Source organism: Sorex araneus, chromosome 1 (assembly GCF_027595985.1).
Source record: "Sorex araneus isolate mSorAra2 chromosome 1, mSorAra2.pri, whole genome shotgun sequence".
Taxonomy (NCBI): Eukaryota; Metazoa; Chordata; class Mammalia; order Eulipotyphla; family Soricidae; genus Sorex; species Sorex araneus.
The window spans coordinates 7849776-7876655 of record NC_073302.1 but is presented as its reverse complement, the minus strand read 5'-3'; the positions used below and the strand labels follow the sequence as shown (position 1 = coordinate 7876655).

The 26880-nt window shown below is 49.6% G+C and overlaps 1 protein-coding gene across 1 annotated transcript in view; it reads right to left on the bottom strand.

Moving 5' to 3' along the window:
• PSMB7 (proteasome 20S subunit beta 7) overlaps positions 1 to 26880 on the bottom strand; it is a 61078-nt gene that overhangs the window by 8886 nt on the left and 25312 nt on the right. The window contains exon 6 of the mRNA XM_004613335.3: positions 16890 to 16948. Within this exon, the coding sequence (XP_004613392.1) occupies positions 16890 to 16948 (59 nt within the window). The remainder of the gene's footprint in view (positions 1 to 16889; positions 16949 to 26880) is intronic.

Sequence of the window (26880 nt, the reverse complement as noted above, 5' to 3'; positions counted from 1 at the left end):
TGGGCAGTGCCACAGCTGGGCAAGAGGGCAGCGACCTCAACTGTCCACAGGAGAGACGGTGGACAGTCGCCAAAAGGACTGTGGGGCAGAGGTGGGAGAGCAGGAGCAGCAGGCGAGGTGGCAGGCAAGGAACCCGCAGAGGTGCCCCCTGCACCCCCGCTGGCAGAAAGCCATGACAAACTGAATCAGCTTTTCCCAGCTTTCTGCGGATGCCACTGGAAAGGGACGGAGGGAGGCAGAGCCCATGAAGGCTCCCAGGGTGCCCCGGGGAAGAGCCCTTGTCGGGAAGTCACGGGAATGTGCCATTTCACTGGCCACGGAGGCCCCCAGACCTGTCTGCCAGGCCTCCGAGAGACTGTCCCGGGAACGGGAAGGGCTGAAAGTCGGGAACACTCTGGAGGCTGGGCCACAGGCCAGGAGGGAGGGGACAAGGACAGTCCCGCGTATGGTGGCCACCAAGCTGAGCAGAGCCGGCGTGGAGAGGGTCACAGAGGAGCCTCAGCAGCGCCGGCGGCCCTAGCACCGACTCTTCCAGACCTATCGAGGCAACAGGCAACGGTTTTTGTTTCTTCCAACCCCCAGCTGAAAGCAAAACAAGTATGAAAGTAGCCATTACACTGCGAATGAAACTCAAAGAGATGCCATAAAACCCCGTTCACATGAGCACCGCAGACTTCAGTGGCAGGCCACAAGTGCACAAAGCTGCACACAGGCACTCGGTACAGGCCCCAGAAACTGTTCTCACGGAGTTACCACGTGCAGGCACTGTGCCAAATCCATATTGCTCTTACTACTCTCCCACCTAAGGCTCAGAGAGGCAGAAGACTAACCCCAAGACAAACAGCCGGCAGGAAGGTTTGAGAGTCAATCGGTTCATCTCACTCCACATGTTTTTCCACTCAAGCCAACAGAACCTCTGAGCAATCAGACTCCTACAATAGTAATAGTGATCCATTAGACCTAAAAGATAAATCTGAAATAAGGTTCCTTTATCATTTCATCATGTATGCCTCATTACACTTGGTAACATAAAACAATGATATATTTCAGCTACTCAAAAATCTACTTTCACCAAGTCCACAACAAAAAGTATCAAATTCAACGCATCGGTAGCACATGCAAATGTTTCTGTTCTCCTAAAAGATGTCTATAAAATCTCTTCACAACAGAGTAAGACAATTGATTTTTAACCGCCATCTGTGTTAATAAACAAAACTCCATTGGGGCCAGAACGACAGTACAGTGGGGAGGGCTCTTGCCTTGCACATGGCTGACGCGGGTTCAATCCCTGACATCCCATATGGTCCCCAAGCACTGCCAGAAAATAATTCCTGAGTGCAGAGGCAGGAGTAACCCCTGAGCATTGCTAGGTTTGCCCCCCTGCCCCTAAGAGAAAAAAACAAACTCCATTTAACGTAATTTTCCCAAAAGGCCATTTGTTGATTATAAATCTTAACTGAAACTAAGAAAACAGTGCACTTTAATTTTCTTCTAAACTTTGGGGGCTGGAGGTAGTGGTAAGGCCAAGAGCACCCACTTTCTCAACCCGGGCCAGAGACCGAACAGTTGATCGGATGATCGTTTACAAGTGAGTTTTGCATGCTTGAAACCGGGGCTCCAGGGCCAGAGTGGCAAAAATCGGTCTTCAAACCCAGCCTCCAAAGCTTTACCACTCAGCTCAACTCTGCTCTCTCCAGCTGCCCGTCACCCCACTGCATCCACTGAAGTTAAAAGAAACCAACGTGTTGTCAACTGATGAAAGTTACTGGATCCCTAAATTCTTTTTCAGAAATTCTGCGATCGTCAGAATTTTAACTCAATAAAACCACATACCCAGACAATGTGCAACTGTATTCTATGGATTGCGTGTTCACTGCAAATATTTTCAAAACTCTACTACAGGGTAGAATGTGAAAACACCTATTTAGCACAATCTTTTCCCCACCCCCACCTCCCCCCCCCCCCCGCACAATTTCCAGGTTAGGGGAGAGTGGGATAAATTACCTCACCGAAATCCAGAAGTAACATTATCCATTTCGGTTAAAACTTTAACTACCTCGCCGAGGTATGCTGCTGGGGGCTCATTACAGCAGGTAATCTCACATTCCACCACGCACAACACACTAAGTACCAGCATCTCCCAATTACACGGCAACATAAATCTCAAAGGACATTTGCAAAGTCTACACAGCTCCTGCACCCACTGCCGAAAGGCGACCACCTCTAATGGAACGTGGCAGCTTTCTAGACTAAATATTCACACGCAGGGACAGGGCTGCGAGGCTGGGCCTCGGCCCCCACGGAAGAGCCGGTGCTGATTAAAAGCCCATGCTGACTAGGAAATGGCCACCCAGACAACTCCAGGCACCAGTGAGTTTCGATGCCCCGTCTCCACCTACGCTCAGCTGTCCAAACGCTTGCGGTCCCACAAGCAACAGCGGCTTAGCAGGGGCGCCACGACAGGAGGGTCCCTCTTCCCCACCCCTCCTAAATCCCGAGACAAAATCTGCAATGTGGAATCAAACACTCTGAGACCACGTCATGCCACCTGCCCCGATCTGCCAGCAACACATCATCGAACAGGAAGTCTGCGCCAACCTGTTTCACTCTCCAACTTTCTACGGGCAACCTGGGGCAGCTGTTTGTGGGCCTGGCCAGCCCACTGGTTGTAAATGTCTCAAAGGACCACAGCCAGGTACATAAAGACGGACACAATGGGTGAATGGGACACAAGGCCATCCTCTATCTCCCCCAGTGCCCGCCAGCCCCAAAGGCACCTCTGAAAGGCCTAGTGAGGGCACAGAGGAAACTTCGGCAGGTTTCCTTGCCCGCTGCCCGCTGCCCCTGCAGCTGAGCTGTACCCCCGAAGCACAGCAGCAGGGAACTAGCCAGGGGTTATCTGTTCTTTACTTTCTTTCTCGTTTGGCAGTGCTCAGGGATTACTGCACTCAGGAATCACTCCTGGCAGTGCTCAGGGGACCATATGGGATGCCGGGGACTGAACCCAGGTAGGGCACTTGCTTGCGTGTTATCACTCTGGCCCTGGGGTTATCTGTTCTCACTGGAATTATTTGGCTATTTTTTGGGTCACAATAGTGATGCACAAGAGTCACTCCTGGCTCTGCACTCAGGAATTACCCCGGCGGTACTCAGGGGACCATATGGGATGCTGGGAATCGAGCCCGGGTCGGCTGCGTGCAAAGAAAACATCCTACACACTGTGTTATCACTCCAGCCCCTATTTGGCTATTTTTGGAGCAGTTTTTACTCCATGTGAAATACCTCTTCTAAGCCGACTTCATTTGCATGTTCTTCACTTGGGAACTGCCCACCCCTATGGTGCTCAGGGCTTACTCCAAGGCTTACTCCCGGGGGAACCATACGCAATGCTGGGGATCAAACCTGGGCTGGCCTCACAAAGCAAGTGCTCTACCCACTGTACTATCTCTCCAAATTGCCCACCCCTTTAACTACTAGTGGTCCCACTTTTACAAGTCTTCAGATACAGGAAATCTGCTGCCTCTCCCTCCTCCCTCCTTTTGAGTTGATTACAGACATAAGAAAATGTGAGGCCCCGCCTCCTTCGGGCTGGAAATGAAGTGTCCTGCTTGTGTAAATTACAGGGCCACATTGGTGTCCCTTGTGCGCTTTGGATCAGAAGGCAAACACAGCAGCATCCCAGGAAAACTTCCCAGCCGAGGAGCAGACTACCAGCTCTCAGAAATAAAGGTTTAGGCCCTTCAGCGCCCCTCCCGGGCCCGTCAGGGCCCCCTTCAGCATTTCAATGCCCGTGTTAATCGCCTGCTAATCAGCTTGGGTTTAGTATCATTTGCATGTACCACACAAACATACAGGGAGAGGGACATTTAAATATTTAGCCCCAAATGTTATTTTAAACTTAATCTTTCCACAGAGCTATTTGATTAAAAAAAGAAAGTTTGCTAAAATCCTTAATCGCACCTCAGTGTGTGTGAAGGCTGCGGAGGCTTGGCTGCCTTGCACCCCCCACACACACCCTCCCCTCCCCCCTTCGGATGGGGCACACCACACAACTCTAATAAACCATGTTAATATTTCATACCGCTGTGAAATATGCTGGAGTATCAATTCAACATCTGCTGTCTTTAGGGTCCAGGAGTCCCGCAGAGACACTTTCAATTTGTAATTGAGTTCTATGCTGAATTAATCAGCAGTTTATCTTTTTTACTAAAATAACGTCTTCACCAGTAACCCAGATTTACATTAACAATTTATGCCAAATTACCTGCCAAGGCAAAACTTATAAGATTCTAAGCTACCATCCAGTAACATTTACTCCTATATTTCATTCCTTACAGATCCCTAACCTACACACAACAAAAGTGGGGATCCATTGTTCCAGCAGTGCCAAGGCCCCGCCACAGACGACCCCACGCAGACATGGAGAAGAGAGGTCCCCCTTCAGCCTCTCTGTCACTGATGAGGCTATGATTCAATATTTGCACAAGACAGTCCTAAAATGAAAAGCAATCAGTGAGTAACGGAAGAACTTCTGTCTCTTTTCCATGCTATGACATTCCCAGCCTGGGCTTCCCTTTAGTCGAAAGAACAAGGAGACAACATGAATAAAGGGAGCCTTTCCCAAACCGTAAATCATATACCAGAAACCCAAGTCAAGCAAAGGAAATTCAATTTGCTAAGAGGTGGACTAAGTGTCAATTTTCTCTTGGAGATCTATCTCGAGACTGTTTTATTAGCAGTAATACCTTCCCTTTCATTCCACCTACCCCACGGATACCCACACCAGTCTACCCGGTATCATCTCTCAATGCTAGCTGATTAAAAGTCCCTGGTCACAAAGAACTTACATACTGCTCGCTAGATCTCTGCTACAGGTGCAGCAAGCAATACATTGTGTGAAATATTTCTCCTATATGGTATACTTCCCCTACATCTCAGAGTTGTAGGAAATATATAAAGCAAAAACATTTCAAATGGAACACCTGCTCCAAAGAAATGCATCACAAATAATTACCTATCTACTACAGAGTAAAATCACCCCTTCCTTTCAATCCACTTTACTGAGCTGTTCAGGGAATTTCTATTTTGTTTGCTTGGAGGCGGGGGTGGAGGGGTTGGCAGGGGGAAAGGCCACACCATCCCAGTGGTGCTAAGGGATCACCCTGGCAGTGCTGGGGGACCATATGAAATGCCGAGATGAAACCCAGGTCAGCCAGGAGGAAATCAAGCACCCTTCCCACTGTACTATCACTCCAGTTGCTGGGTTTTGTTTTTTTTTTTTTTTTTTGCTTTTTTTGGGTCACACCCATCTATGCACAGTGGTTACTCCTGGCTCATGCACTCAGGAATTACTCCTGGAGGTGCTCGGGGGACCATATGGGATGCTGGGAATCGAACCTGGGTCGGCCGCGTGCAAGGCAAACGCCCTCCCTGCTGTGCTATCACTCCAGCCCCATTCCAGCCACTGTTTGAGGAATTTCTCCCACCACACAGAACAGCCCCTTTTAATACTACCTCTGGGTCACCACACCAATATAACGCTTTGCATTCAGCTGAATGATACCTATTGATTATGTAAAATAATAAAATTCACTGTTTGCACAGCAAGGCAAGTGTTTTTTACATAGCAAGGGCAGGGGGTGGGGGAGCGGACTGCACAGAAACGCCACTGGCAGTAACACCAACACAGAGCTCAAAGTCAGGAACTATGCCAGTTCACCAACTGGAGTACTTTCATTACCCCCCCAGCTTCACACACAGATACTTCCCTGAGATTTATGAATTCCAGGGGCCTAGGCCCAAGAGGAACTCATTCCCGGCTCACCGCAGATTTTAGTAAACTATTATCTTTCCTTTGGTATCCTTCTCCTAAATCTTCTTTCAGCCCCTCCTCCCCAAAACATCCCACTTGAACTTCAACTTTTATCAAAGGGAGGGAGCGTGGAAATAAAATCCAGTCACCACTATTAACTGGGGCTCAGGAGAACAGACAGAGAGGTAGACGCTGACTTGGTGAGAGGAACTGGACAGTTAAGTACCGATTCCTAATGAGAGACAGTGATCACCGAGTAGGACACAAAATCCAGTGACCGCAATGTCAGGTAAGAGCCCAGAGAAAGCCCCCTCCTGGCCCAGGCCAGAGTGAGAGGGGACGTAAGCAAGAAAAGTCCCGGGCAGTCTCCCCACCTCTCCTATGCTGGCACACTATGGGTTCGAATGATCCAGGAGAGCAAACACACGTTTTTTAAAAAGAAAGGCTCCAAAATTCTGATGCTGGTGAAGAGCTTTAACCATCAACAGTGTCCTCTTCTGATTATCTAAAGAGACTCCCAAACTGATAGGCCTACTTTCAGAAAAAATAAAATCAGTCAGCGCCCAATCTATTTTAAAAGGAAGAAAGCACCCCCTCCCCACCGCATGGAAGATAACTGCCAAACTCCTGGATCACTCCAGTGAGTGAGTGAGTGAGTGAGTGAGTGAGTGAGTGAGTGAGTGAGTGTGTGTGTGTGTGTGTGTGTGTGTGTGTGTGTATGGGAGGGTGTTAGATCACCCACTTTAGGAAACACTAAAGGTTAATAGCAATTCTCAGAATCACTCACAGAACCACAATGACAACTTGACAACACCAGTATCTGTTTATTTCTAAAGCTAACTGCGCTGGGAATCATTAGTAAGAACAATTCTATACAAGGCTCCAAAGAGTTCAGCTTTGGGTTCTAACACCTCTAAAACTTAATGCTTCGCATTAAATACAACCAGAGAGAAAATTACGAGGGAAAACAAATACTTTTTTGCCCAACAATAAAGACATCATTTACTTTAAAATTCACATTTTAAGGAAAGTCAATGAGTAGAAATTACCAGAAATAAATGACAACTTCAAAGAAGCGTCTCTACAGAAGACCTTCACTATTTAAACATATACATATACACAATCAGCCCCATTACTGCACAAATTCAGCTCACATATACATGCACTTTAATAGTACGAGTGGAAGATTTCCAAAGATGCCTTAGTTCTTAACCTAGGAAGAATGAGACACCAATTCACACCCACCACCAGGATGACTTTCATCAAAGACAGATAATCAGTGTCGGTGACGATGTGCAAAAATAGATTCTGCTAAGTGACCCAGCCACTCTGGAAAACAGGCCCATGGTTCCTCCCAGAGGTTAAACAGAGCCACCCGTGACCCAACAATCCAACTCCTACTGATACCCGGAGAAATGACCACACAGAACCACGCGAGACCTTTCTTTAAAGGCACCTTGCGCACAAACGTTGATGGCAGCATTTTCCACAACAGCCCCAAAGTGAAACGCCTCAAATATTCATCAACTAAGAAATAATTAAGTTTACATAGTCTGTCCATACAGCACACTATTCAACCATAAAATGGGGAGAAAGGGACGGGGAAACAGCTCAAAGGGCTGGAACGCATGTCTGCAACGCACGAGGTCCTGGGTTTGATTCCTGGCACAGCACACCCGCCACCAGTACTGCCTAGTATAGCCCCGGTAGCCCCAGATAAACACTGAACCATCCAGCCCGCACTGCCGGCCAGGGGCTCCCTGACACTACCTGGGCACCCCCTAATACAGGGAATGACTCACCAAGTTAAGTGTAACAGATGAAATATGAAAATATGTAATGAAAGATATAGGTCACAAACTGTTACTGATTATATGATTCGTATTCCAGGAAATATCCAAAGCAGGCACGGGCATAGACACAGGAAGTCACTGACACGAGCTGGGGAGGGTGCCGAAGTATAAGAGAGGGACTGTTAATGGGATGTGGCGTCCTTTGAAGATGATAAAAACTGTGATGCCACACTGTGATAACAGCGCAGTTCTGTGCCCGCACTAAAAAAACAATGAACCATCCACTTGCAATGGATGAGAGGTATAGATGAACATTATCTCTCAATGAATGTGTGATTAAGATAAGGCACCCAACATTTTTAGGATGGAGGACTCTAGAAAATGTCAAACATCAAGTGACAGGTCAGAAGTCAGAGAATCACATTCTAACTGCGACGTTACAAACACTAGAGACCGCAATAAGCAAAAATGTCAGCTCAAATCCTTAAAAAGCATTTGGCCCTAAGCATACATACTCTTCCTTGGACATTTAAGATGCCTAAACAAATTTCACCGCCAAACATAACCTTAAAAATCTAAAAATCTGGAAAAGTTCAGCTCATTAAACTGACACCTAATAAAGTGTTACAAGAAAAATACTCTGAGACATCATCAATATTCACGCAGACAGGAAAATCATTGTTTATGATAGTCACTGAAGGTCAGTTTCTTCCCCCTTCTACATTTACTTAAAACTGTGTTTGATGCCAATGGGGTTCGAGTCACACCGGACGGCGCTCCGGCCGAACGCTGAGAGTCTTCCTTGATCTCCACTGTCTGCTGAGTAGGTCCTGCCGGCGACCCTCCCAGTGAGTGGTCACCTTCCTATGGAGTCATTAAACCCTCGAATGTCAGCTGGCAGGATTAGCCAGCAGCTTCCACACCTGAGCCCCCGTGGCAGGGACAGAAGCATTTGGATCAGGATCACTAATGAATACAAAATTCATATGCCGCTTGTCAGGGCCCCGGAGCTCTGAGCCACACAGATGCAACCCAGATAAGACGGAAGACAGAACAATTGTTGACGAAGATTAAAAAGTTTTGGCAGTTGGGGGGAGGGGGAGGGGGGAAGCGCACCTCATTATTCAAATATAATAGTCTTGCTTATTTTCTTTATTTCTGTCCAAGATATTCATGATGTGCCTCAAGTGGACAAATGCCATTCACCAGTATTTAAAGACTCGCGGTCTCATAACTGCATGTGAAAGAGCGATGCCGCCTGAACATATATATAGAAAAAACAATTCTCTTATAAAGAACATTTGGGGGAAAAGAAAAAAAAAACTGGGAGGAGAACCAGAGTATTCAGGGTGGAAAATAGCTAGAAGATGGGGGAAATGTAGAATCTAAAGGAAAAATGAACTATCGTGACCAAATGACTCAATTTATTATTTCCCAATAGCTCTAATTCCTTTTCCCTTTTCGGAGGGCGGGGGTGACTCATGGGGTCCAGGGGTCACTTCCGGTAAGCAGGCTGGACTGTTGCTGCTTGGACCCCGAAGTGCTCAGGACCCCCCTCCAGGGCTACACCTAGTGGTGTGTGGATGACCACACAGTGTCAGGGTCCAACTGAGGATGCGCTGAGTCACCTGAGGAAGCTATCGGACCACCCGGTGACCTCCCTGGTCCCTACATCTCTGGACTCCTGAGTTCCCGCCCACCGCAGCTCACAGGCCTCCTCCGCCACACCTGGCCTCCTGCCACCTTCACAAGAGCACACCAGGAAAAAGAACGGGCACATTCCCGCACCCAGGGAAGGACGTCTTCCCACAACTCTGCTGTCAGGGCACTGCCCGTCGAGCATCTATCACACGAGTGGGGTCGAAAGCCAGCCTGACCGACTGAAAGAGCACCCCCCACCCCACCGCGCAGATGCATGAGCCCACCCCAGAGTCCTGTCCTGCCTACACTTGGCCCCCAGACCTCACGCGGCTGTGGCCAAGCATGAGATAATGGACAAAAGCTGCTTGGACACAGCAGAAGCGCTCCAGGCGCGCCGGCCGTTACGGCAGCGTGTGCCTCCCCTTCCCCGACGGCAGCAAGGCCCTGTCTGCACGGCCTGTGCTCTGAGGCTCCTCCCGCTCGCTTCCTGCCCACGACATAGATTTGGCTCCAGGCTCGCGATGAGGAAGACGATTCCTATCAATCTATATTATGCCATAATTCGCCGAGCCCAGTACAAGCACAAATAATGTTAGTCGTTGCTGTGTGATGTCTGCATGCTACCACTGAACGACTGAAAAAATAAGAGCAGCTGCCATATTTTAGAGCCAATTCTGTGTGAGCCACCATCTGAGGTGTTTTACAGACCACATCTAATCCTGACAGCAACCTGCAGGCTGGTCTCTGGATGCCCATTGGCACACTGTGTCTCGGGCCGCGCACTGCCAGCATGACACCAAGGACGGTGGGGAGAGACCCGCAGCCCAGCCCGCTCCCCAGCACCAGTCCTTCCCATCGGCCCTCCCCGCCCTCAAGCTCGCAAGCCGCGGGGACCAGCCCGTGTGTCAAACAGAACAGACTCTGGCTTTAATCCACACCACGCAGAATGCTCAGGCTACCGTCCCTGTGGAAAGCACCGATGCGTCTGTAACTTGAGTGACTTTCTACTACTGGACGCACATAAGGGGCTGGGGGTGGGGGAACCTGACAGCTCCTTCTACGAGCCACTGTCCAGACTCCATACTGGTCTCCACTTCCTTGATTTCCAGTGGCTGCTGCAGCCGCCTGCTGTGACGGATGAATTCTGTTTCCCTAGCAGCAAAAGGTGCGTGGCGTCGGGTTCGGGAGGTGACCGGCGCCTTTGGACGCGAGCGGCTCGCATCTTCAGCAATCTCTCAGGGCACCTTTCCGGGCCAACGCTTTGCCGAGTGATGCGCTTCGACTCCATAAATCAGCTGGCTGCAGTGGCACTTGTGCACGTCACCATCCATCTTCGCAGCTTCTCGCTGAAGGGTCTAGGTGAGCGCGCAGCCCTCGGCCCCATGCCGGGGAAAGGGCCCTCAGCGCTGGCCCTGACGAAGCACGCGCTGCTTCAGACAGGAGACACACGCCAACGACGACGAGGGGGTGGAGGGGGAAGAGCCTGCTGGTGCTCGCACGCCTCAGGCGGTGGTGAGGAGCCTCGGCAACCCATCTTCAAAAGGCAGAGAGCCAGAGCTCTAGAAACCTGCAGAAATTGGCGAGGCCCGCAGTCTTCATTTCTTTAAGTTGAGCATCTTCAAAGTCTAGAATTCTAACTGTAGGGCACGGCAGCTGCCACCGCACATCTGATCCTCTCAGCTTTTGGCAGCTCTCAACTTGAGATTCTAGCAAAAGAATTTTTCAAGTTGCTATTATTGCCTGTCATGGATTTATAAATATTGTGCTCTATCTGCTGTGGCATGGCTCTCAGGGGACGCCAGAGCATGCCAAATGCAGAACAGAATGAAAAACAGTTTCTAGGCTTCAAATAAATGCTAATTTAAAAAAAAAAAAGTGCCCACAAGACGTGTTTGGGTGACCAACTTCAATGGTGCGGCGAGGGTATCAGAGAAGGGAAACGCTGATTGTCTTTTCCAGCAGCCCTCAGTCCTGCTTTCATTAAGCGTGTTTAATTAGATTCCAGATGCTAATTTGCAAGTCACTACCAGAGGGTGCAGGACCGGGTGCCTTTGAATCATGCCCCTGTGATGTGAGGGTCCTGCCGCACCCCACTACCCTCCAGCGGCCCCCACACGATCCTGACAATTAGTGCAAAGGGGACCGTACTGCGCTTGACAGGCTAAATAGTCATCTTCTACCCATTTTAATGAATTACCGTCTTCGGGAGTTGGAATTTCACACTGGGCTAGAATGAAAACAGGCCTCCTTACAAAGACAAGGGATGGAGCCCAAGGGGAGGGGGGCGCGAGTCCAAGTGGCCTGATTCATTTCCTTCATCCCCTCTCCCCCTCAATGTTCTCGTTTCAGCGATTACGGCGGTGTTAATGTACACGCACTCCCAAAGCTCACACCGTGCTTCCAGTACTGTGGTCAAATTCCTTTCACGGTGACTGGAAAACGCACTCAGAGGGCCGGTGTGGTCATCTCCAATTTCCTCGCCAGTCAGTCTGTAAGGAACAATGTGGATGAGGGCACAGTTCTTACACCAGCCTTAGCCACAGAGGGGCAGGGAAAATCAAGGGGAAGGCTCCTTCTAATTCATCAGCAGCAAAGCCAAAAGTGAAACAAAACAGGAAAAAAAAAAAAAACCTCTAAAAGTCTCTACCATAACTGAGCCCTTGTCCTGTGGGCCAAGTCACACATTTCAAAATCCACCACTCTGCTAGGATACAGGTACAGGCGTCCGAATAAGCTGCGAAAAATTAAGCCTGCGAGTCGGCACCAGCAGGTCAGGATCCTGCACGCCTCGAGCGTTCACGCAGCCACAGCTCAGTGGACTGAACGCTAGACGAAGTGGCCAAACTGCTTCAAAGGAAGGGAGCATGCCAGTGCGAGGGAGACCCTGCCCTCAGAGCACAAGGAACAGGAAAACGACACGACTCCAAGGGGCAGGACCAGGGCTGCAACCGTGAGGGCCTGTAAAGGTTTCTCACGGCCCTAAATGTCGCGGTGACCTTGCACGGAGCTTGACCCAAGGCAAGTGGCTGGCGGGGTAGCTGCGAAGGGGAGAGGCCCCCGGTGCACATTAGGCACCCGGCTGGGTCTCCGCTTCTGCTTTCCGGCCAGCACTTTCCCAGTGAGCACTTGCCCTTTGCCCCACCGCCGCTCTGCCCGTGTCCTTAATGGGGAGTTTGCTGTGTTGACTGCCCCGATACTGTATATATTTGAGAAGTGGACCCGCTATTTATCTTCCTCTGTTATCTCAAAAATAAAAAACAAACCTTCAGCACTTTCTAGCTGGGCAGAAAAGAAAAGTCCCTTCTATTTCCCAGGTGGTTCTTGATGACTCAGATTTTGCTTGTGCTCAGGGTTATCCTGTCTCAACAAACGCGCCCTGAAAATACCAGGAGGCCGAGTACAGAGATGATTTCATGGCCCCTGACCTCAAGACTCTCTCTCACACCGGCAAACAGGGGAGCTACCTCTAAAAATAGCCGGGGAACAATGGAACAGGTAAGTACAAGGGAGCACAGGGACACAAATAAACGAGAAAGCAACTCAGGCACCGCGGGGCCAACACAGGCACACAGGCAGGATTAAGGGGGGAACAGGACGCAGTGACTCGCTTGTGGCAGGGAGCAGCCCAGGGCAGCGGAAGGCAGCCCCGTCCGTCCCAGAGCTTCGGAGTCACAGCCCTGGGAGGGGCTCACGCAGGGCCGGGACACCGGAGCGCCTTCTCATGTAGTGGCAGGCACTCGTTTCCACCAGCATGGGGGAGAAACAACCGGCACACCAGAGCCAGAGTCGCATCAGTAGACGGAAGCTGCGCTTAAAACACAAATTTCCATGTAAAAGGCGCCATGACGTGGCTGCAGGACAGACGCAGAAGGGACCTGACCGGGTGGAGACCCCTTCGCAGTGATGTTCTGTCCTGATGGGGTGACCATTCCTGGGTAATCAGAAATGCCAAAACCCATCAAACTGTACTCTGATGCTGTGATTTATTACATGCACATGATAGTAAACTTGCGCGACAAACAGCAAAACAGGTGGCACCTGGGTATGATTTCTGTCTGCTGGGCAAATGAGCAGTTTAAGAAAGGCTATGGGTGCGAGGTTACACACCTGACCCTGGTTTAAGCTCCGGCAACAGAAGCTACCCGCCCACCCCCGTCCTTAACGTCCCCAAACAGAGCCCCGGTGGTCCCTGGCACCACAGGGCTCCCCCAGCTCCACATCCTCAGGCCCCCACATAAGCCAGCACTGCAAGTGAGTGGCTCTGCTTGGGAGACATCCCCCAAAAAGAAAAAGCAAATGCCAAACGAGCCCTATCAATAAGAGTATGTGAGCCACACATACACAGGCTGAAGTTTTCTATTATTTCAAAGTGTATTCAGCACAGTGTTTCTTTGTTTTTTTTTTTTTTTTTGGAGGTGGGGGTAGGGCAAGTTTGGACCATACCCAGGGTGCTCAGAGCTTACTCCTGGCTCTGTGTTCAGGAATCACTCCTGGTGGGGATCTGGGGAACACAAGGGATGCGCAGTATTCAGGCCAGGTCAGCCGTATGCAAGGCAAGCGCCGGGCGCGCTGTGCTAGCACTCCAGCCCTATTTTAATTTTCGGTTTTGGTCACACCCTTTAGTGCTCGGTGCACCGACCATATGCGGTACTAGGGATCAAAGTGGGGTCTGCCATAGGCAAGGCCAGTGCCTCACCCCTGGAACCATCTATCTGTGCCCAAGAGTTTATTAAAGTGTTGTAGAAGCGCCGATTCTGTCTTTGAACTCTGGGGGACGTTTGCTTCTTTCAGTACCTCTCAATTCGGATTAGCCACACTCAAGTGCTCACTTGTCACAAGTGGCGGGTGGCGATTCTGCGAGCAGCACAGTGAAGGACAGGAGAAAACACTCAAGGTCTTCATGGAGGAGGCACTTTGTTCCCAGAAATTCTAGTACGGAGGCCCAGTGCCTCTAAGGCACGGGTGTGTGGTTCCAAAAGGACGAAGGGTTCCCTCTCCTCTGCTGGCTCTAACAACAAAGCCAACAGCCTGGCCTGAAAATCAGCACGCGGCACACAATCTGGAACTGTGGCGCCTCCACTCCACAGCGAGTCCCCGTCAGGGCAGCGGCCACTGTCCTGAGAGTGCCCGCGCCACTTGAGGGAACAGTGGTCTCCGGGGTTTCCGCTTGAGACGGGTCCAGAATCCTTCTCGGGTTTAGTCATCCAACCCTGTGAACTCAACAAAGCAAGCAAGGAAAGTGACAGAGGGCTTCTGGCCCCGGGAAGACAGAAAATCTAGTCGGAAAGAAACAAAACTGAAGTTAGGAAACGCGAAGCCAAAATGCCTGTGAGTCCTTGTGCTCTAGGAAATAGCAGAGCCAGAACTGACACTTGGATTCAGTCTCTGTCACAACGGAAAAAAAGGCAGTGACAGGGTGACCCTCACCTTTTCAAAGCAGCCTGGACGCAGGCAGTGCATCTTGCAAAAGGAAGCTGGGTCGGCAGCAGGGAGCTGTCTGCTCTGAACAATGTGTTTTCTTAGTGTCTGTTAACATCTCTTTAGAGTTTTCAAGTATTATCTACTGACAACTGTTATTCTACTATTTGCCTTTCATTCACTTGTATGCGCACTTCCCCGAGAGGCAGGTACTACCATCGCCATCAGTGGAATCAAGTCACTTTTGTCGATTGTCAGTCTGCATCGAGTTTCAATCACTTCAGGAACAAAAACCCGTCACCACAGTTGTAAATGTTAGTGATCCATGTGAAATGGGAGCTCAGTGAACCTGTGGTAAGGTCTCACAGCTAACGCACGCCAGGACGTGGGCGACATTCCGGATAAAATGGATCTGAGGAGCAATCTTCAAACAGATGATCTCAGAAGTTTTACTGAAGGGACGGCGAGAGTCCCCCTTACTTTCCAAAATCACTTTAGTATTAAATATATGCCCTTTCAATCATTTCGGATCCAAATAATGTAAAATTACTTTAGAAGAGCATTAAATCACCTTCACTGTGTTCCACACTTTCAACATTTTCTACAACTCCCATTTTCCTTTACCATACAGAGGTTCCAAACAATTGGAAATAGAAAATGAAGAGATTAATGTGGCTGAGGAGGGCCTGACGTCACGGAGGTGATTTTCTAAACAACAACCATCAGTTGCACCCCCTGATACCTTTGTTAGCTCTAATGGATTTGTGAAGACTTAAGAACTCCTCTCTTAGAAAACTGGGAGATCTTTTTCCTTCTTTCTTTTTAAGTGACCCAGTATATATCTTAATTTTTCGCTGTGTGCCTAAGGACCCCAAACAGAAAATAGTGCTGATATGGGAATAAATTTTCACACTGAGAAATGAGAACCGAATCCTAATTTCATTTGTGTTTGATGCCTGGACCTGTTTACGATTCTTAATTGGAGCAAGACACTATTGTTTTGTTTTGTTTTGTTTTTTATAAAATGCCCGGCTAAATCCTATCTTCAGTCACATGCTTGAATTCCTGCAAAGGCATAAGACAGAGACAGCCCCCAGCCCTGGGGACCAAGTCCCTTTCGTGCACTTGTCCTCGGGCACCGAGGGGCCGGTAGCGCTGGCAGCACACACCCAGCCTGGCAGAGTGGCAACTACAAGCCCATGTCCTGCGGCCCCTCCAGAACCGTGGCACAGCACCAAGGGCAGAGAGCATGATGGTGCCAAGAGCACTATGTGTGTCTATGACAATGAGCTGGTAAAAGAACAAACATTTTCAAAAATTCAATCCTGTCCAAAGATGACTGGACATAAAGCATTGCCAAGAAATAACTCCCAGAGATCTCCTTCGGTAGCTGAGCAAAACTGCCCTGCAAGGCCGAGGTCTGCACAGAAGGCTCAGGGTAAGCCTCTCCTAAAGAGCACACTAGCTGCTGAAAAGAAGTTGATATGCCCCATTAAAAAAAAAAAGAAAAAGAAAAGAAACCTGATATCTGTCAAAAACCCAATGAAGATTGGCTCGGGACTTGAGTCTACATACCAGTGGAGGGTAAGGATGAAACAGCGGAGGGGCACTGCAGCCCCGTGGAAAGATGACAGACTTGTTCCTTGAGGCTGGGAGGGGGGCAGCTTACGGGGACACACCTGTCATTAAGCAGCCCTAGGTTGCAGGGTATGCAGAACACACCACCTCCCCCACTAAAGAAAACCTAATCACAGAATCTCTTACACTTCAGACACACAAGCCCTCACGCTCTGCCTGAGAAGACCAAGTCTCGTCCCCTCCTCCCTGGCCAGATGTAGACAATGCGGGGATTTTCCACATGGCCCCATTTTTAAAGCCAAGTCAGTGTAACATGCAAGAAACACACAGTTTATCTGATCTTATAAAACTTGTCTTTTTCAGAGGTTTCAAGTCACAGGAAGATCGTGGACAAGAAAACATTCTAATCGGCAACAGCATTTATAGCCACGGGGATTCCTTGACAGTCCAAAGGCAAACAGCCCTCCAGCCCCAGGGAGCACTGCGGGGCCACTCAGGAGGAAGTTTTCCAAGCAACTGGTCTGAGCAAACAGAGTCTGAGCCAAAGGGCACTCGAACCAACAGGCGGACTCGGCGTTCAGTTTGACACGTCCAGCACACAACTGGAGAGACATGGGAAGAGAACACGACTGCATGGCCTTACATACCTCCATATCTGGCCTAAACTTGTCTTCAAATACAGCCATCGCTGCCAAGGAGCCAGAGCCTGTAAGAAAAAGATGCACTTTTAGTGTATTCATCGACTCCCAGCTTCGCCACCTCCAGTCTACCTCAGGGCAGCAAAAATGGTGCCCACGCCCAGTGTCACACTCCTGTACAATGTAAATATTAATTCTAATTCTACAGGGTCACAGAAACCAGGTAAACAGCTTTTGCTCTTCAAAAGCCTAGAGTAACACTTACCACCATCTCGGGCAAACCTGCAACTGGCCCTACTTCTACTACCAACAGGAGTAATTGTAAATTATTCACAATAAAATGCTGGAGCTGGAAAATGAGGTTATGGAGAATCTGTATTTTTTTTTCCCCCAGCAAGCGAATGCTGCATAATTTCACATCCCCTCTGCTGTGAGGCTGGCGCTCCACAATTGTGTCTTGGCAGGCTGCTGGGTATAGCGCTAAATACCAAGCCAGTTAGGAAGAATAGATTGTTTTAATGAGCTGGCCCCGGTAAAGTCACCTTGACACGCAGGGAAGAAACTAGAGCCCCAGCAATGGTAATAGGACTGTGAGCTGCAGCCATCAGGTTATTCCAGCTCCAACTGTAAAACACTTTATTAGGTGGCATTTATTTGGAGCTATTATTTTTAGTTTGTACTTTGAAGAGTAACAGCTGAGTAGACAAAATGACAGACAAAGAAACAAAAATTTATGATCACAAAAGCGAACGAATGGCTGAAAGGTTATGCTGCATAGATATTAACAGAGAGCAAATTTCTCCCGACCAAAGTAGGATGTAAAGGCATTACAAATAAGCATGGGCCCCCGTTGGATGGGCGTAAAAGGCAGCTCAGCACTGTGTGAAAATTTAAACTTGCTTTGTTCGGAAACCAGAGAATCTTTAGAAAACTATCATCTTGTCTTTACAGGGTTCTGGCAGTATTTCAGGATACTCTACTTTTGGAGAAAGGAAAAGAGTTGCCCACAATTTTTTACTCCAATTAGAAGATTTTTTTGGCATTTATTACTTTTTAACTTGTTTTGCATAACACTATCTATTTAGCTGGGTCACGGAGAAAACCATATTTTCTATTTAAAATGATTTGTGTACACCGCTTGACCACCTCAATGGTTTAGCAAAGGAAAAAGGCAGCGATTAAACAGTTTCAAATGAGGTGTCCTGCTGATTTTATCAAGTCTGCTGAATGTATAATGAAAAAGGAGAAGCTGACAGCAACGCTGCCTTGAGAAAATACAGACTACCTTATCTGAACCATTTAAGGAGGTCCAATTATAGATCAAATTTAAAGGGTAGAAGCAGCAGATTTACAGACACAAATCAATGAACATGGTAATCCCGATGAATATGACAGATACTCCTGTTACAGAATATTGCTGTGGCTGAGGATCATTACCTTCCCAGCACTGGATACATCACAGCTAAAGCAGTAGGAAACGTCGGGCGGAAACCAGCATTACAGGCAATGACTATTCATTTAAGCTTTGGGAGCAAAAGGCAACCCCATTTTCCCCCTCTCTTGCTTTTTTTCTCCTTAGAAAAAAAAAATAGTGGCAATCTAAACGGATATTTTTTAAAAGCCCTTTGAAAGGAAGACAGAAATTACTGGCATATATATCTATATCTACATCTATATAATATACATACATATGTGTGTACATGTATATATACACACATATAAGCAAATTCCTCCAAATCAGACCTCTGAATTTCCTAGTCAACGTGTCCTGGAGAATTGGGAAACAGGGTCAATCCCTGTGGGGTGGGCTGCCCATTTGCTCTGGACACAGGCTGAGCAACGGGGAAGTCAGCTCGTAAGCACACGCCCGCCTCAGACACCGCAGCAGAAACAGGGCTGGTTCTGTGTCGGAAACAAAAGACAGCCATCATGGAGAACGAGGGAAACTGCAGCGGCTAAGGAAATCTCAGGGAAAAAGAACTTCCCGATACAAACTCCTCCCGCAGTGCGCCCACGGCACGAGTGCCTTTCCCACCTGTCTCAGCATCCTGCAGCCAGCAGGGCTGTAAACACAGCGCCCGCCCGCGAGCAGCACTCACAAAGGACAGGGGAAGGGCAGGGAGTTCCCTGGCAGCCACTCACTTGGCCGAAACGCCCTCATTATCATTCAAGGGACAGCGGAGCGGCATTACAGGCACCTGCCCTTAAAAATGACTCGCCTGGGGGAAGGAGATGCAGTACAGGGGTTCAGGCAAAGCACAGGGGTTAAGGCACTTGCCCCCGTGCTCTCTCCATAGCCTCAAGCCCTACCAGAAATGATCGTGGAGCACAGAGTCAGGAGTTAAGCCCTGAGCACCACTGGGTGTGGTCAAAAAAAAATATTTTTTTAATAAAATTATTCACCCTGTTTTTTTTTCTCCTCCTGTCTTTCCTTTGGCAGCTTCACAGTAAATAGATTCATCTTACTCGTATTTTTCCTAGGCATATCAATTTCCTTCTGCTTAGTTATATCCATATTTTAAGAAATAAAAAACATTTCCCCCCACTATTATAATTCTTCCTTTATCAAAAACTTTCTTCCTGCACAGACATAAGGCTGGGGGGAAAAAACTCTTAACAGTGGAAATGATTTACTAATCTAGACACTCGGAACAAAAACTGTCCGCCCAGGGCAGGGGCCACGGAGAGCTTTAGTGACTGGGGGGTTAGGGATACAGAATGTCATGGAGCACTATGGGGTTGATGACATGGAGTATTAGTGATATTGGGGACTGGAAGGGGGGGAGGGGGGAGCTAGAAGGAAAACCAAAACCAGTACCACTGCCCACAAAGTATTTACTTCCCTTACACTACACCCCCAAAGTACACTCCCACACACACCACTAAACACAACATACATGTTTTCACAGCACACACACACACACACACACACACACTCCCCCTACACTGAGCACACACATCCTACACACATGCCACACCACACACATTTTCTAGAAAGCAGTAGTTTTTAAAATTTCCAAATCACCTTTTCAAAGATAAACAGACTCCAAAATAAACTTGAAAAAGGAAATTCACCATTAAAAACAATTTCTGTGTCACACGCAAATGACATTCGCTCCTGAAAGGAAGCCTCTGGCGCCCCCTTTTCAGACACGCACAGAACTGCTGGGAGCTGGAGTGCAGTCACTTTGCCAACAGGTTTCTTGGAAACTGAAGAGCTGCTGTTTGGAAGCTGAAGTGAGATTTCCAAACACAGTTCAGAGATCACACAACTGAGCAGGCCCACGTGGACGAGAACACGATGCAAATCCCGCCATATAACTTCCGAGTAATGAATGTGGGACAAAGAGCAACTTACGAGGCAAACAATGAAAAGATGGCAAGCCCAGCATTCTTCTTCTTCCTCTTTTTTTTAAAGACCCCCCCAAAAAAAGACCGATTCTCTCTCTCTCTCTCTGCCCAGAATTCTTTAATCAGGCCAACACCACTTAAAGTACATACAATAAATCATCAGGGCCTGAGTGGGTAGGGAATCTATTTTGCACACAGCCAACTCAGGCTCGATCCCTAGCACCCCAAATGGTCTCCCGAACACCACTAGGAGTGATCCCTGAGCACCACCGGGAGTGGCCCAATAACCAAATACATAAATAAATCATCAGACAAATGCCACGCAAGGACAGCAGGCAACGACCTATAGAATGGCCAATGTATGCCTTTTCTCCAGAAACAGTCTACAACAGTCCTGAGACATGCAGTCTCTGGCCATCAACCGGCCTGAGCGGACACCTGCATGCCCAGACCGAAGCACGACTCTGGGCCCTGATTTGCTCCTCCACAAAGGTTGCCGTCCCCAGTTCAACAGTGGGACAGCTCACTGCTGCCACTGAGGAAGCCGTGACGACAGGCCAGGGAAGGGAACCGGGGCTCGGGGTGTCGGCTCAGAAGTGCAGAGTGAAGACAGACACCAGGAATCACGCCTCCCACCCCTGGGATGGGCTCCAGGACGCCTGCCCACAAGGAACAAACAACACAGCGGGGAGAAGGCAGCCGGGGGAGCTGTGAGCACCTCACCAGCCCGGATGTGCACACACCAGGATCTCGTGTCAGCGGAGAGCAGCCATGCAGGGCCTTCCATGACTGTCTGCTCCCCCAGACCGACACCCCACAAATCGGACAAGGACACCATCACCGCTGCCAGTCTGGCCCTTCTGGGCGTGGGCTTTCCCGCTGCCCCCAGCTCCTCCTTACTCTTCAAGCCACAGCCCAGAGGCTGCTCCTTGGCAGGTGCCCTTCCACAGCTGGGGGGTGAGTCTCCGCTCAGCCTGAGCGGTCTGGGGAGAACCGCTATCCAAGGAGGAGCCGGCCAAGTACGGTGCAGTCAGCGCCTGCATCACCTGCAAAGATGCCACTTGAAGATCATGGAGAGCCTCAAGGCCCCTTCTGCCTTCTGGGATGACACAGCACAGGCAAGGACAATTTACCTTTTTGTTTTGTTTTGTTTTTTTGGGTCACACCTGGCAATACTCAGGGGTTACTCCTGGCTCTGCACTCGGGAATCACTTCTGCCAGTGCTCGGGGGACTATATGGGATGCTGGGAATCGAACCCGAGTTGACCGCATGCATGGTAAATGTCCTATCCACTGTACTCAGCCCCACAATTTACCTTTAAAAAAAATGAGGAGAGTTATTTGGTTTTGCTACATATTGTCCCGTATTTTTAGGAAGGATGTAGTAGCTGGTGGGGAGCGTATCTCGTGTGGGCTGTAAAGCGTCACATTCCCCTGTGCAAGATGCCTCTGGGGGTGCCAACCCACTCCTTTTCCATCAGAAGGGCCAATAACGCTCCAACTGTCTCCTCTACAGAGACATGAAACCGTCACAGGTGTTGGACAATAAAGGGTTCTGTTCCTAAGCTTCCGAGTGGCTCCGTTTGATTTTATTAATAGTCGTGGGGGCTACACCCAGCGCGGCTGAAGGGGGGGGCGCATGGCGCTGGGGTCAAGCCCAGCGTCCCTCACAGGCAAGGCATGTGCTTCACTCCTTGAGCCACATCCTAGACCAGTGAGTCGCTTCACGTTAGATCGTGTCCCTGGGACGGCTCCCACTAGCCTATCAGGCCTCAACTCTTTTTCCTTTTGAAAATTTTATGTGCCTTGATGAAAGCAAGTACCATTTTCAAAAGGCAAAAAAAGAAGGGAGCGCCACAGAGCCAGACGCCGTCTCACACGCCAGCCTACGCCACGTCCTCCCTGCGCCTCTCGGGTCCCCACCTCAGTTCGGCTCCTCAAGCAACCACCATGCCGGTCGAACCCAGGGCTCCCGAGCAGCCAGAACGGAGGACGCTCAGACACAGAACGAGGCGCACTCCTCAGCCAGCACTAGCTATGAGGCCTAGCCAGACTCAGCGACAAGGGACACCCACAGACTCGACTCAAGCACTGAGCTTCCCCTGCCACATCCGGACAGACACAGCCCCTCCCACACACACCCCCTCACACTTCATACACACCCCCTCACACCCCTTCACACTCCTTTCCCACACACCTCATACCCACCCCTCTCACACACACACACAGCCTCATACCCCCTCACTCCTACACCTTCCTCCCCCGAACACCTCACACCCCTTCACGCTCCCTCACACATACACGGCCCTCTCACACACCCCCTACACACTCATACACACCCCTTCTCACATATCTCACACCTCATACACACCCACCTCACACCTTCACACTCCTTATACACATCCTCCTCATACACACACCCCATCATACCTCAGACATGCTCCCCTCAACACAACTCCCTCACACAACTAATTCATACACCCCACACACCCTCCATTCACTCTCCCACACACACACACACCAACCTCATACACCACACACACACACACACACTTAACCCCTTTACCTCTGACAATGTCATATATACCCTCTCACACACTCCCTCACACAACTCATACACACCCCTACACACACCTCACACCCCTCCACATTGCTCTCACACACATACTGCTCATATACCTCATATACACCCTCATATACACACCTCATATACACCCCACCCACACCCCATGCAGTTCATGCATATCCCCCTTACATGCACCACCTTACATGCACTACACACACCCCCTATACCCCCTCATACACACTTCACACACCACACGTCAGACATCTCACACATAGGCATCATACACACTTCATACGTGCACACTTAACACACAAAACACACCTCTCACACCTCATACAAACACACCACACTCAGTTGTTATCCAGACGCATCTAACATGCAAACCACACACACCCCAAGCACACACATCTCACACACTGCACATACTTGCTCAGCCACACATCAACTTTCCATTCATGTGGGAAAGAATTCACACTCAGTTCTCTTTCACTCCCGGGGGCCAAGAACTATTACGCACCTCCAGACCCACTAGCCACCCAGCGGGGGAACCACCTTGATTCTGCCAATCCCACTGGGGGCTCTTAGTTCTTTACAAGATGCCTGTAAGGGGCTGGAGCAATAGCACAGCGGGTAGGGCGTTTGCCTTGCACGCGGCCAACCCGGGTTCGATTCCCAGCATCCCATATGGTCCCCTGAGCACCGCCAGGAGTGATTCCTGAGTGCAAAGCCAGGAGTGATTCCTGAGTGCAAAGCCAGGAGTAACCCCTGTGCATCGCCAGGTGTGACCCAAAAAGAAAAAAAAAAAAAAAAAAAAAAAAAAAAAGATGCCTGTAAGCCCCAGAAAGCAGGCCCGCTGCCTGTCTCTGACACGGCTTGATTCTCCCTGAGCCCTTCAAGGCGGTCTGCATGTAGGCACTGGAAAGCTTCCATGATATATGTCGTGGGGGTGAGGGGGTGGCACATGGGAGATGCATTTTCAAAACATTATTAACAGATCTGATTATCGACACATCCTGGCAAACCTGAAAGCACATCACAAGTCTGGGGTACACTGTGCGTGCCCGGCACCGCCCCCAATAAAATCATGATCAACGGATTATGCTATTTCTGGGTGTAGCTATTTTCTGTTTGTGTTTTCTTATTGTTTATTCAAAGATAACACATTACTTGCAATCTTTGTTTTGTTTTTGGTCCATACCCTGTGATGCTCAGGGCTTACTCCTGGCTCTGAGCTCAGGGATCACTCCTGATGGGGCCAGGGGACCATATAGAGTAACAGATTACCAATCATCAAACCCAGACCTACTGCAGACAAGGTAAGCGCCCTACCCACTGTACTATTGCTCTGGCCCCATAATATTTTCTTTTTTTTGGGGGGGGGGAGGGCACAAATCTGGCAATTTACCAGGCTCTTGTGTTCAGGGATTAGCTCCTGGAGGTGCTTGGGGGACCATATGGATTGCTGGGGATTGAACCCGGGCCAGCCACATGCAAGACAAGTGCAAATAGGGGCTTGGAGAGAGCCAGAGTCAACAGTCCCAAGGAAGGGAGCCTCCAATCTCACCCCAAGGCAAATGCTGTGGCTGGCTCCACCCTGTACAGGGGAGGGGTTCCTCTGGACGATCTAGACATCACGTCTGGGGCCAAGGAGGTGGCACAGCAGTACAGCACATGCCTTGCACATGTGAGGCCCTGGGCTCAATTCCCAGCACCACAGAACAAATCAATGAAGAATGAAGTCCTTTGGCATGCATTAGCAACAAGCCAGATCCCACTTATCCAGAAGTCTGCTCTGCGGCAAATTGCCAAATGGACCACAACAAACACAGTGCACATGGTGTTTGAGAAATCTCCAAGCTCAATCCGTGTGGTTTGCTCTTAAGACTTGGCACATAGCAAATGTCCCATTTGACAAAAGGGAGCAGGTCTCAGAGATGAAGAAATTATCCAGATGACACTGCCGAAATGGTTCGTCAATCTGGGATTTTGAACCCTGATCTTCTGAACTAAGAACACACTGTGTCCTTTCCTGCATCTTCTTAAGGAGTAAAGCAAATGCTTGAAAACCAGATTGCCACGGACACCCAGAGAGGGGGCAGGGAGACACAAATAATCAGGGAAGGAGGGGTTCTACTTTCTCAGATTCCAACCCTCAGAAGCACGTCTTCCAATTTCTTTCTTCACACTTCAACAGAATGATTCACCACACACCTAGTTCACACGTTCACCTGTGTGCCTTCCCCTGGCAGTCCATGAGGCTAGGTTTTTAGCTAAATATTTTGACTCATGAAATAGACGCCATTGTTTAGCAAGATCCCTCCGGTATATTTTTATTCAACAATAGCTTCAATCAAACAAGCAAAAAACAAAACGGTGAATAAAGTCTCCACTTCCTAAACCTTTGTTTCTGACCCTAACTTGTCAACAGTCCAGTTTGAAGCAAATTTCTTCTAGGAAGAACAAAACAATTCGAGACAGACCGTGAACTGCATTAAGAAACTGGTACTCTCTAAAATAACTGCTTTCATTCTGTACACTTTTTGTTTTTTTGTTTTTGTTTTTTTTTGCTTTTTTGGGTCACACCTGGCGATGCTCAGGGGTTACTCCTGGCTCTGCACTCAGGAATTACTCCTGGCGGTGCTCAGGGGACCATATGGGATGCTGGGAATCGAACCCAGGTCGGCCGCGTGCAAGGCAAACGCCCTACCCGCTGTGCTATCGCTCCGGCCCCCACATTCTGTACATTTTTAAACACCAGCAGAACATGCTTCAGATAGTATTTTAAAGCAAAAAAAAAAAAAAAAAAAAACTATTTTGTGTATTAGAATTCATTAAAGAACTACCCCAAATGGCATCTGTAGAATCTAAGTTACTAGATATGATAAAATGATTTTCTAAAACCTAGTGCTCCGAGTCCGACTCCAGAGAGACTCCAGCAGCCAGCGGGCAGAACAGCCCTCCTGAGAAGGCTGATGCTCGAACTCTCAGCCCAGGGAAGGGGGCACATTCGTCTCGAGTCTTCCAGGCCTGGACCCGCACTGAAACGGTGTAGGCTTTTCTGCACTGCACAGACGAGGATGCTGAGACTCGACCAGCTGAATAAAGGCGATGCAGTCAGTAAGTGGTGACGGCGGGCAAGTCTAGGTCTTACGGCTCCTGAGTCACGCACATCCACTTCAGAGGGCGCCCACACCCCCCCCCCACACACACACACACTGCCTCCAACACATCATGTCATATGACCCTGGAGGGCAGGCTCTGGATGCACACGGCGGCAGGGGTGGTGGCTTCGGTCCTCACCGCCGCCCACCCCCACCCCGCCCCGTCACCGCGCACATCACCCAGACTCCAGCAGGCTCAATGTGAACGCCGCCAATACTGCACTCCAGCAGCCCAGCCTGGCACCCTGCACTGCATACCAGGCAAGCGCCCAGGGGATGACGCAGAACCAATCTCCCGCACAGCACGTCTGGGAGACCTGAACAGGACGATCGTGCACAGAATGTCTGGCACAGAGTGACGGCTCAATGGAAGCCAGCTACTGCGAGGACTCTGAAACACAGTCCCTGTCCTCTGGAAGCCATCTGACGCACTCCTTCTCAGCAGGACCCGGGCTTGGCAGTCTGAGCGGAAGCAGAAGGCTCCCACCCTTCTTCTCTCCGAGTCATGAAGCTGAGAGTGAGAGGCGGTGGCGGGGCTTCGCCGGCCCTGCCCTGCTCGAGGGCTGTGACACTGGAGGCACCCGAGGCCCTGTCTGCCTCTGTGGCTGCCGGGGGCCAGGCGCACGCAGCATGGGGGAGCCGCACGCGGAGGCCTCCAATCCATCAGTGTCGGCACTCCCCGACAGAGTGCTCGCTCACACCAGCTCCTCGCTAGTCAACGGGCCGTTCGGCCTGCGAGACACGAGGTGCTTTCCATCCAGACTCACTCACGACGGGAATCATTTTTCACTCCGTTCCTGCCTGCGAGGCCGAGCCTCCCGGTGTGGGTGCCGCTCTGGAGGCCAACACTGCCAATGTGTGAAGAGCTGATTTATGAACAGACAATAAGGCCGGCACCGGGGGATGGCGCGCGGCCGCTAGA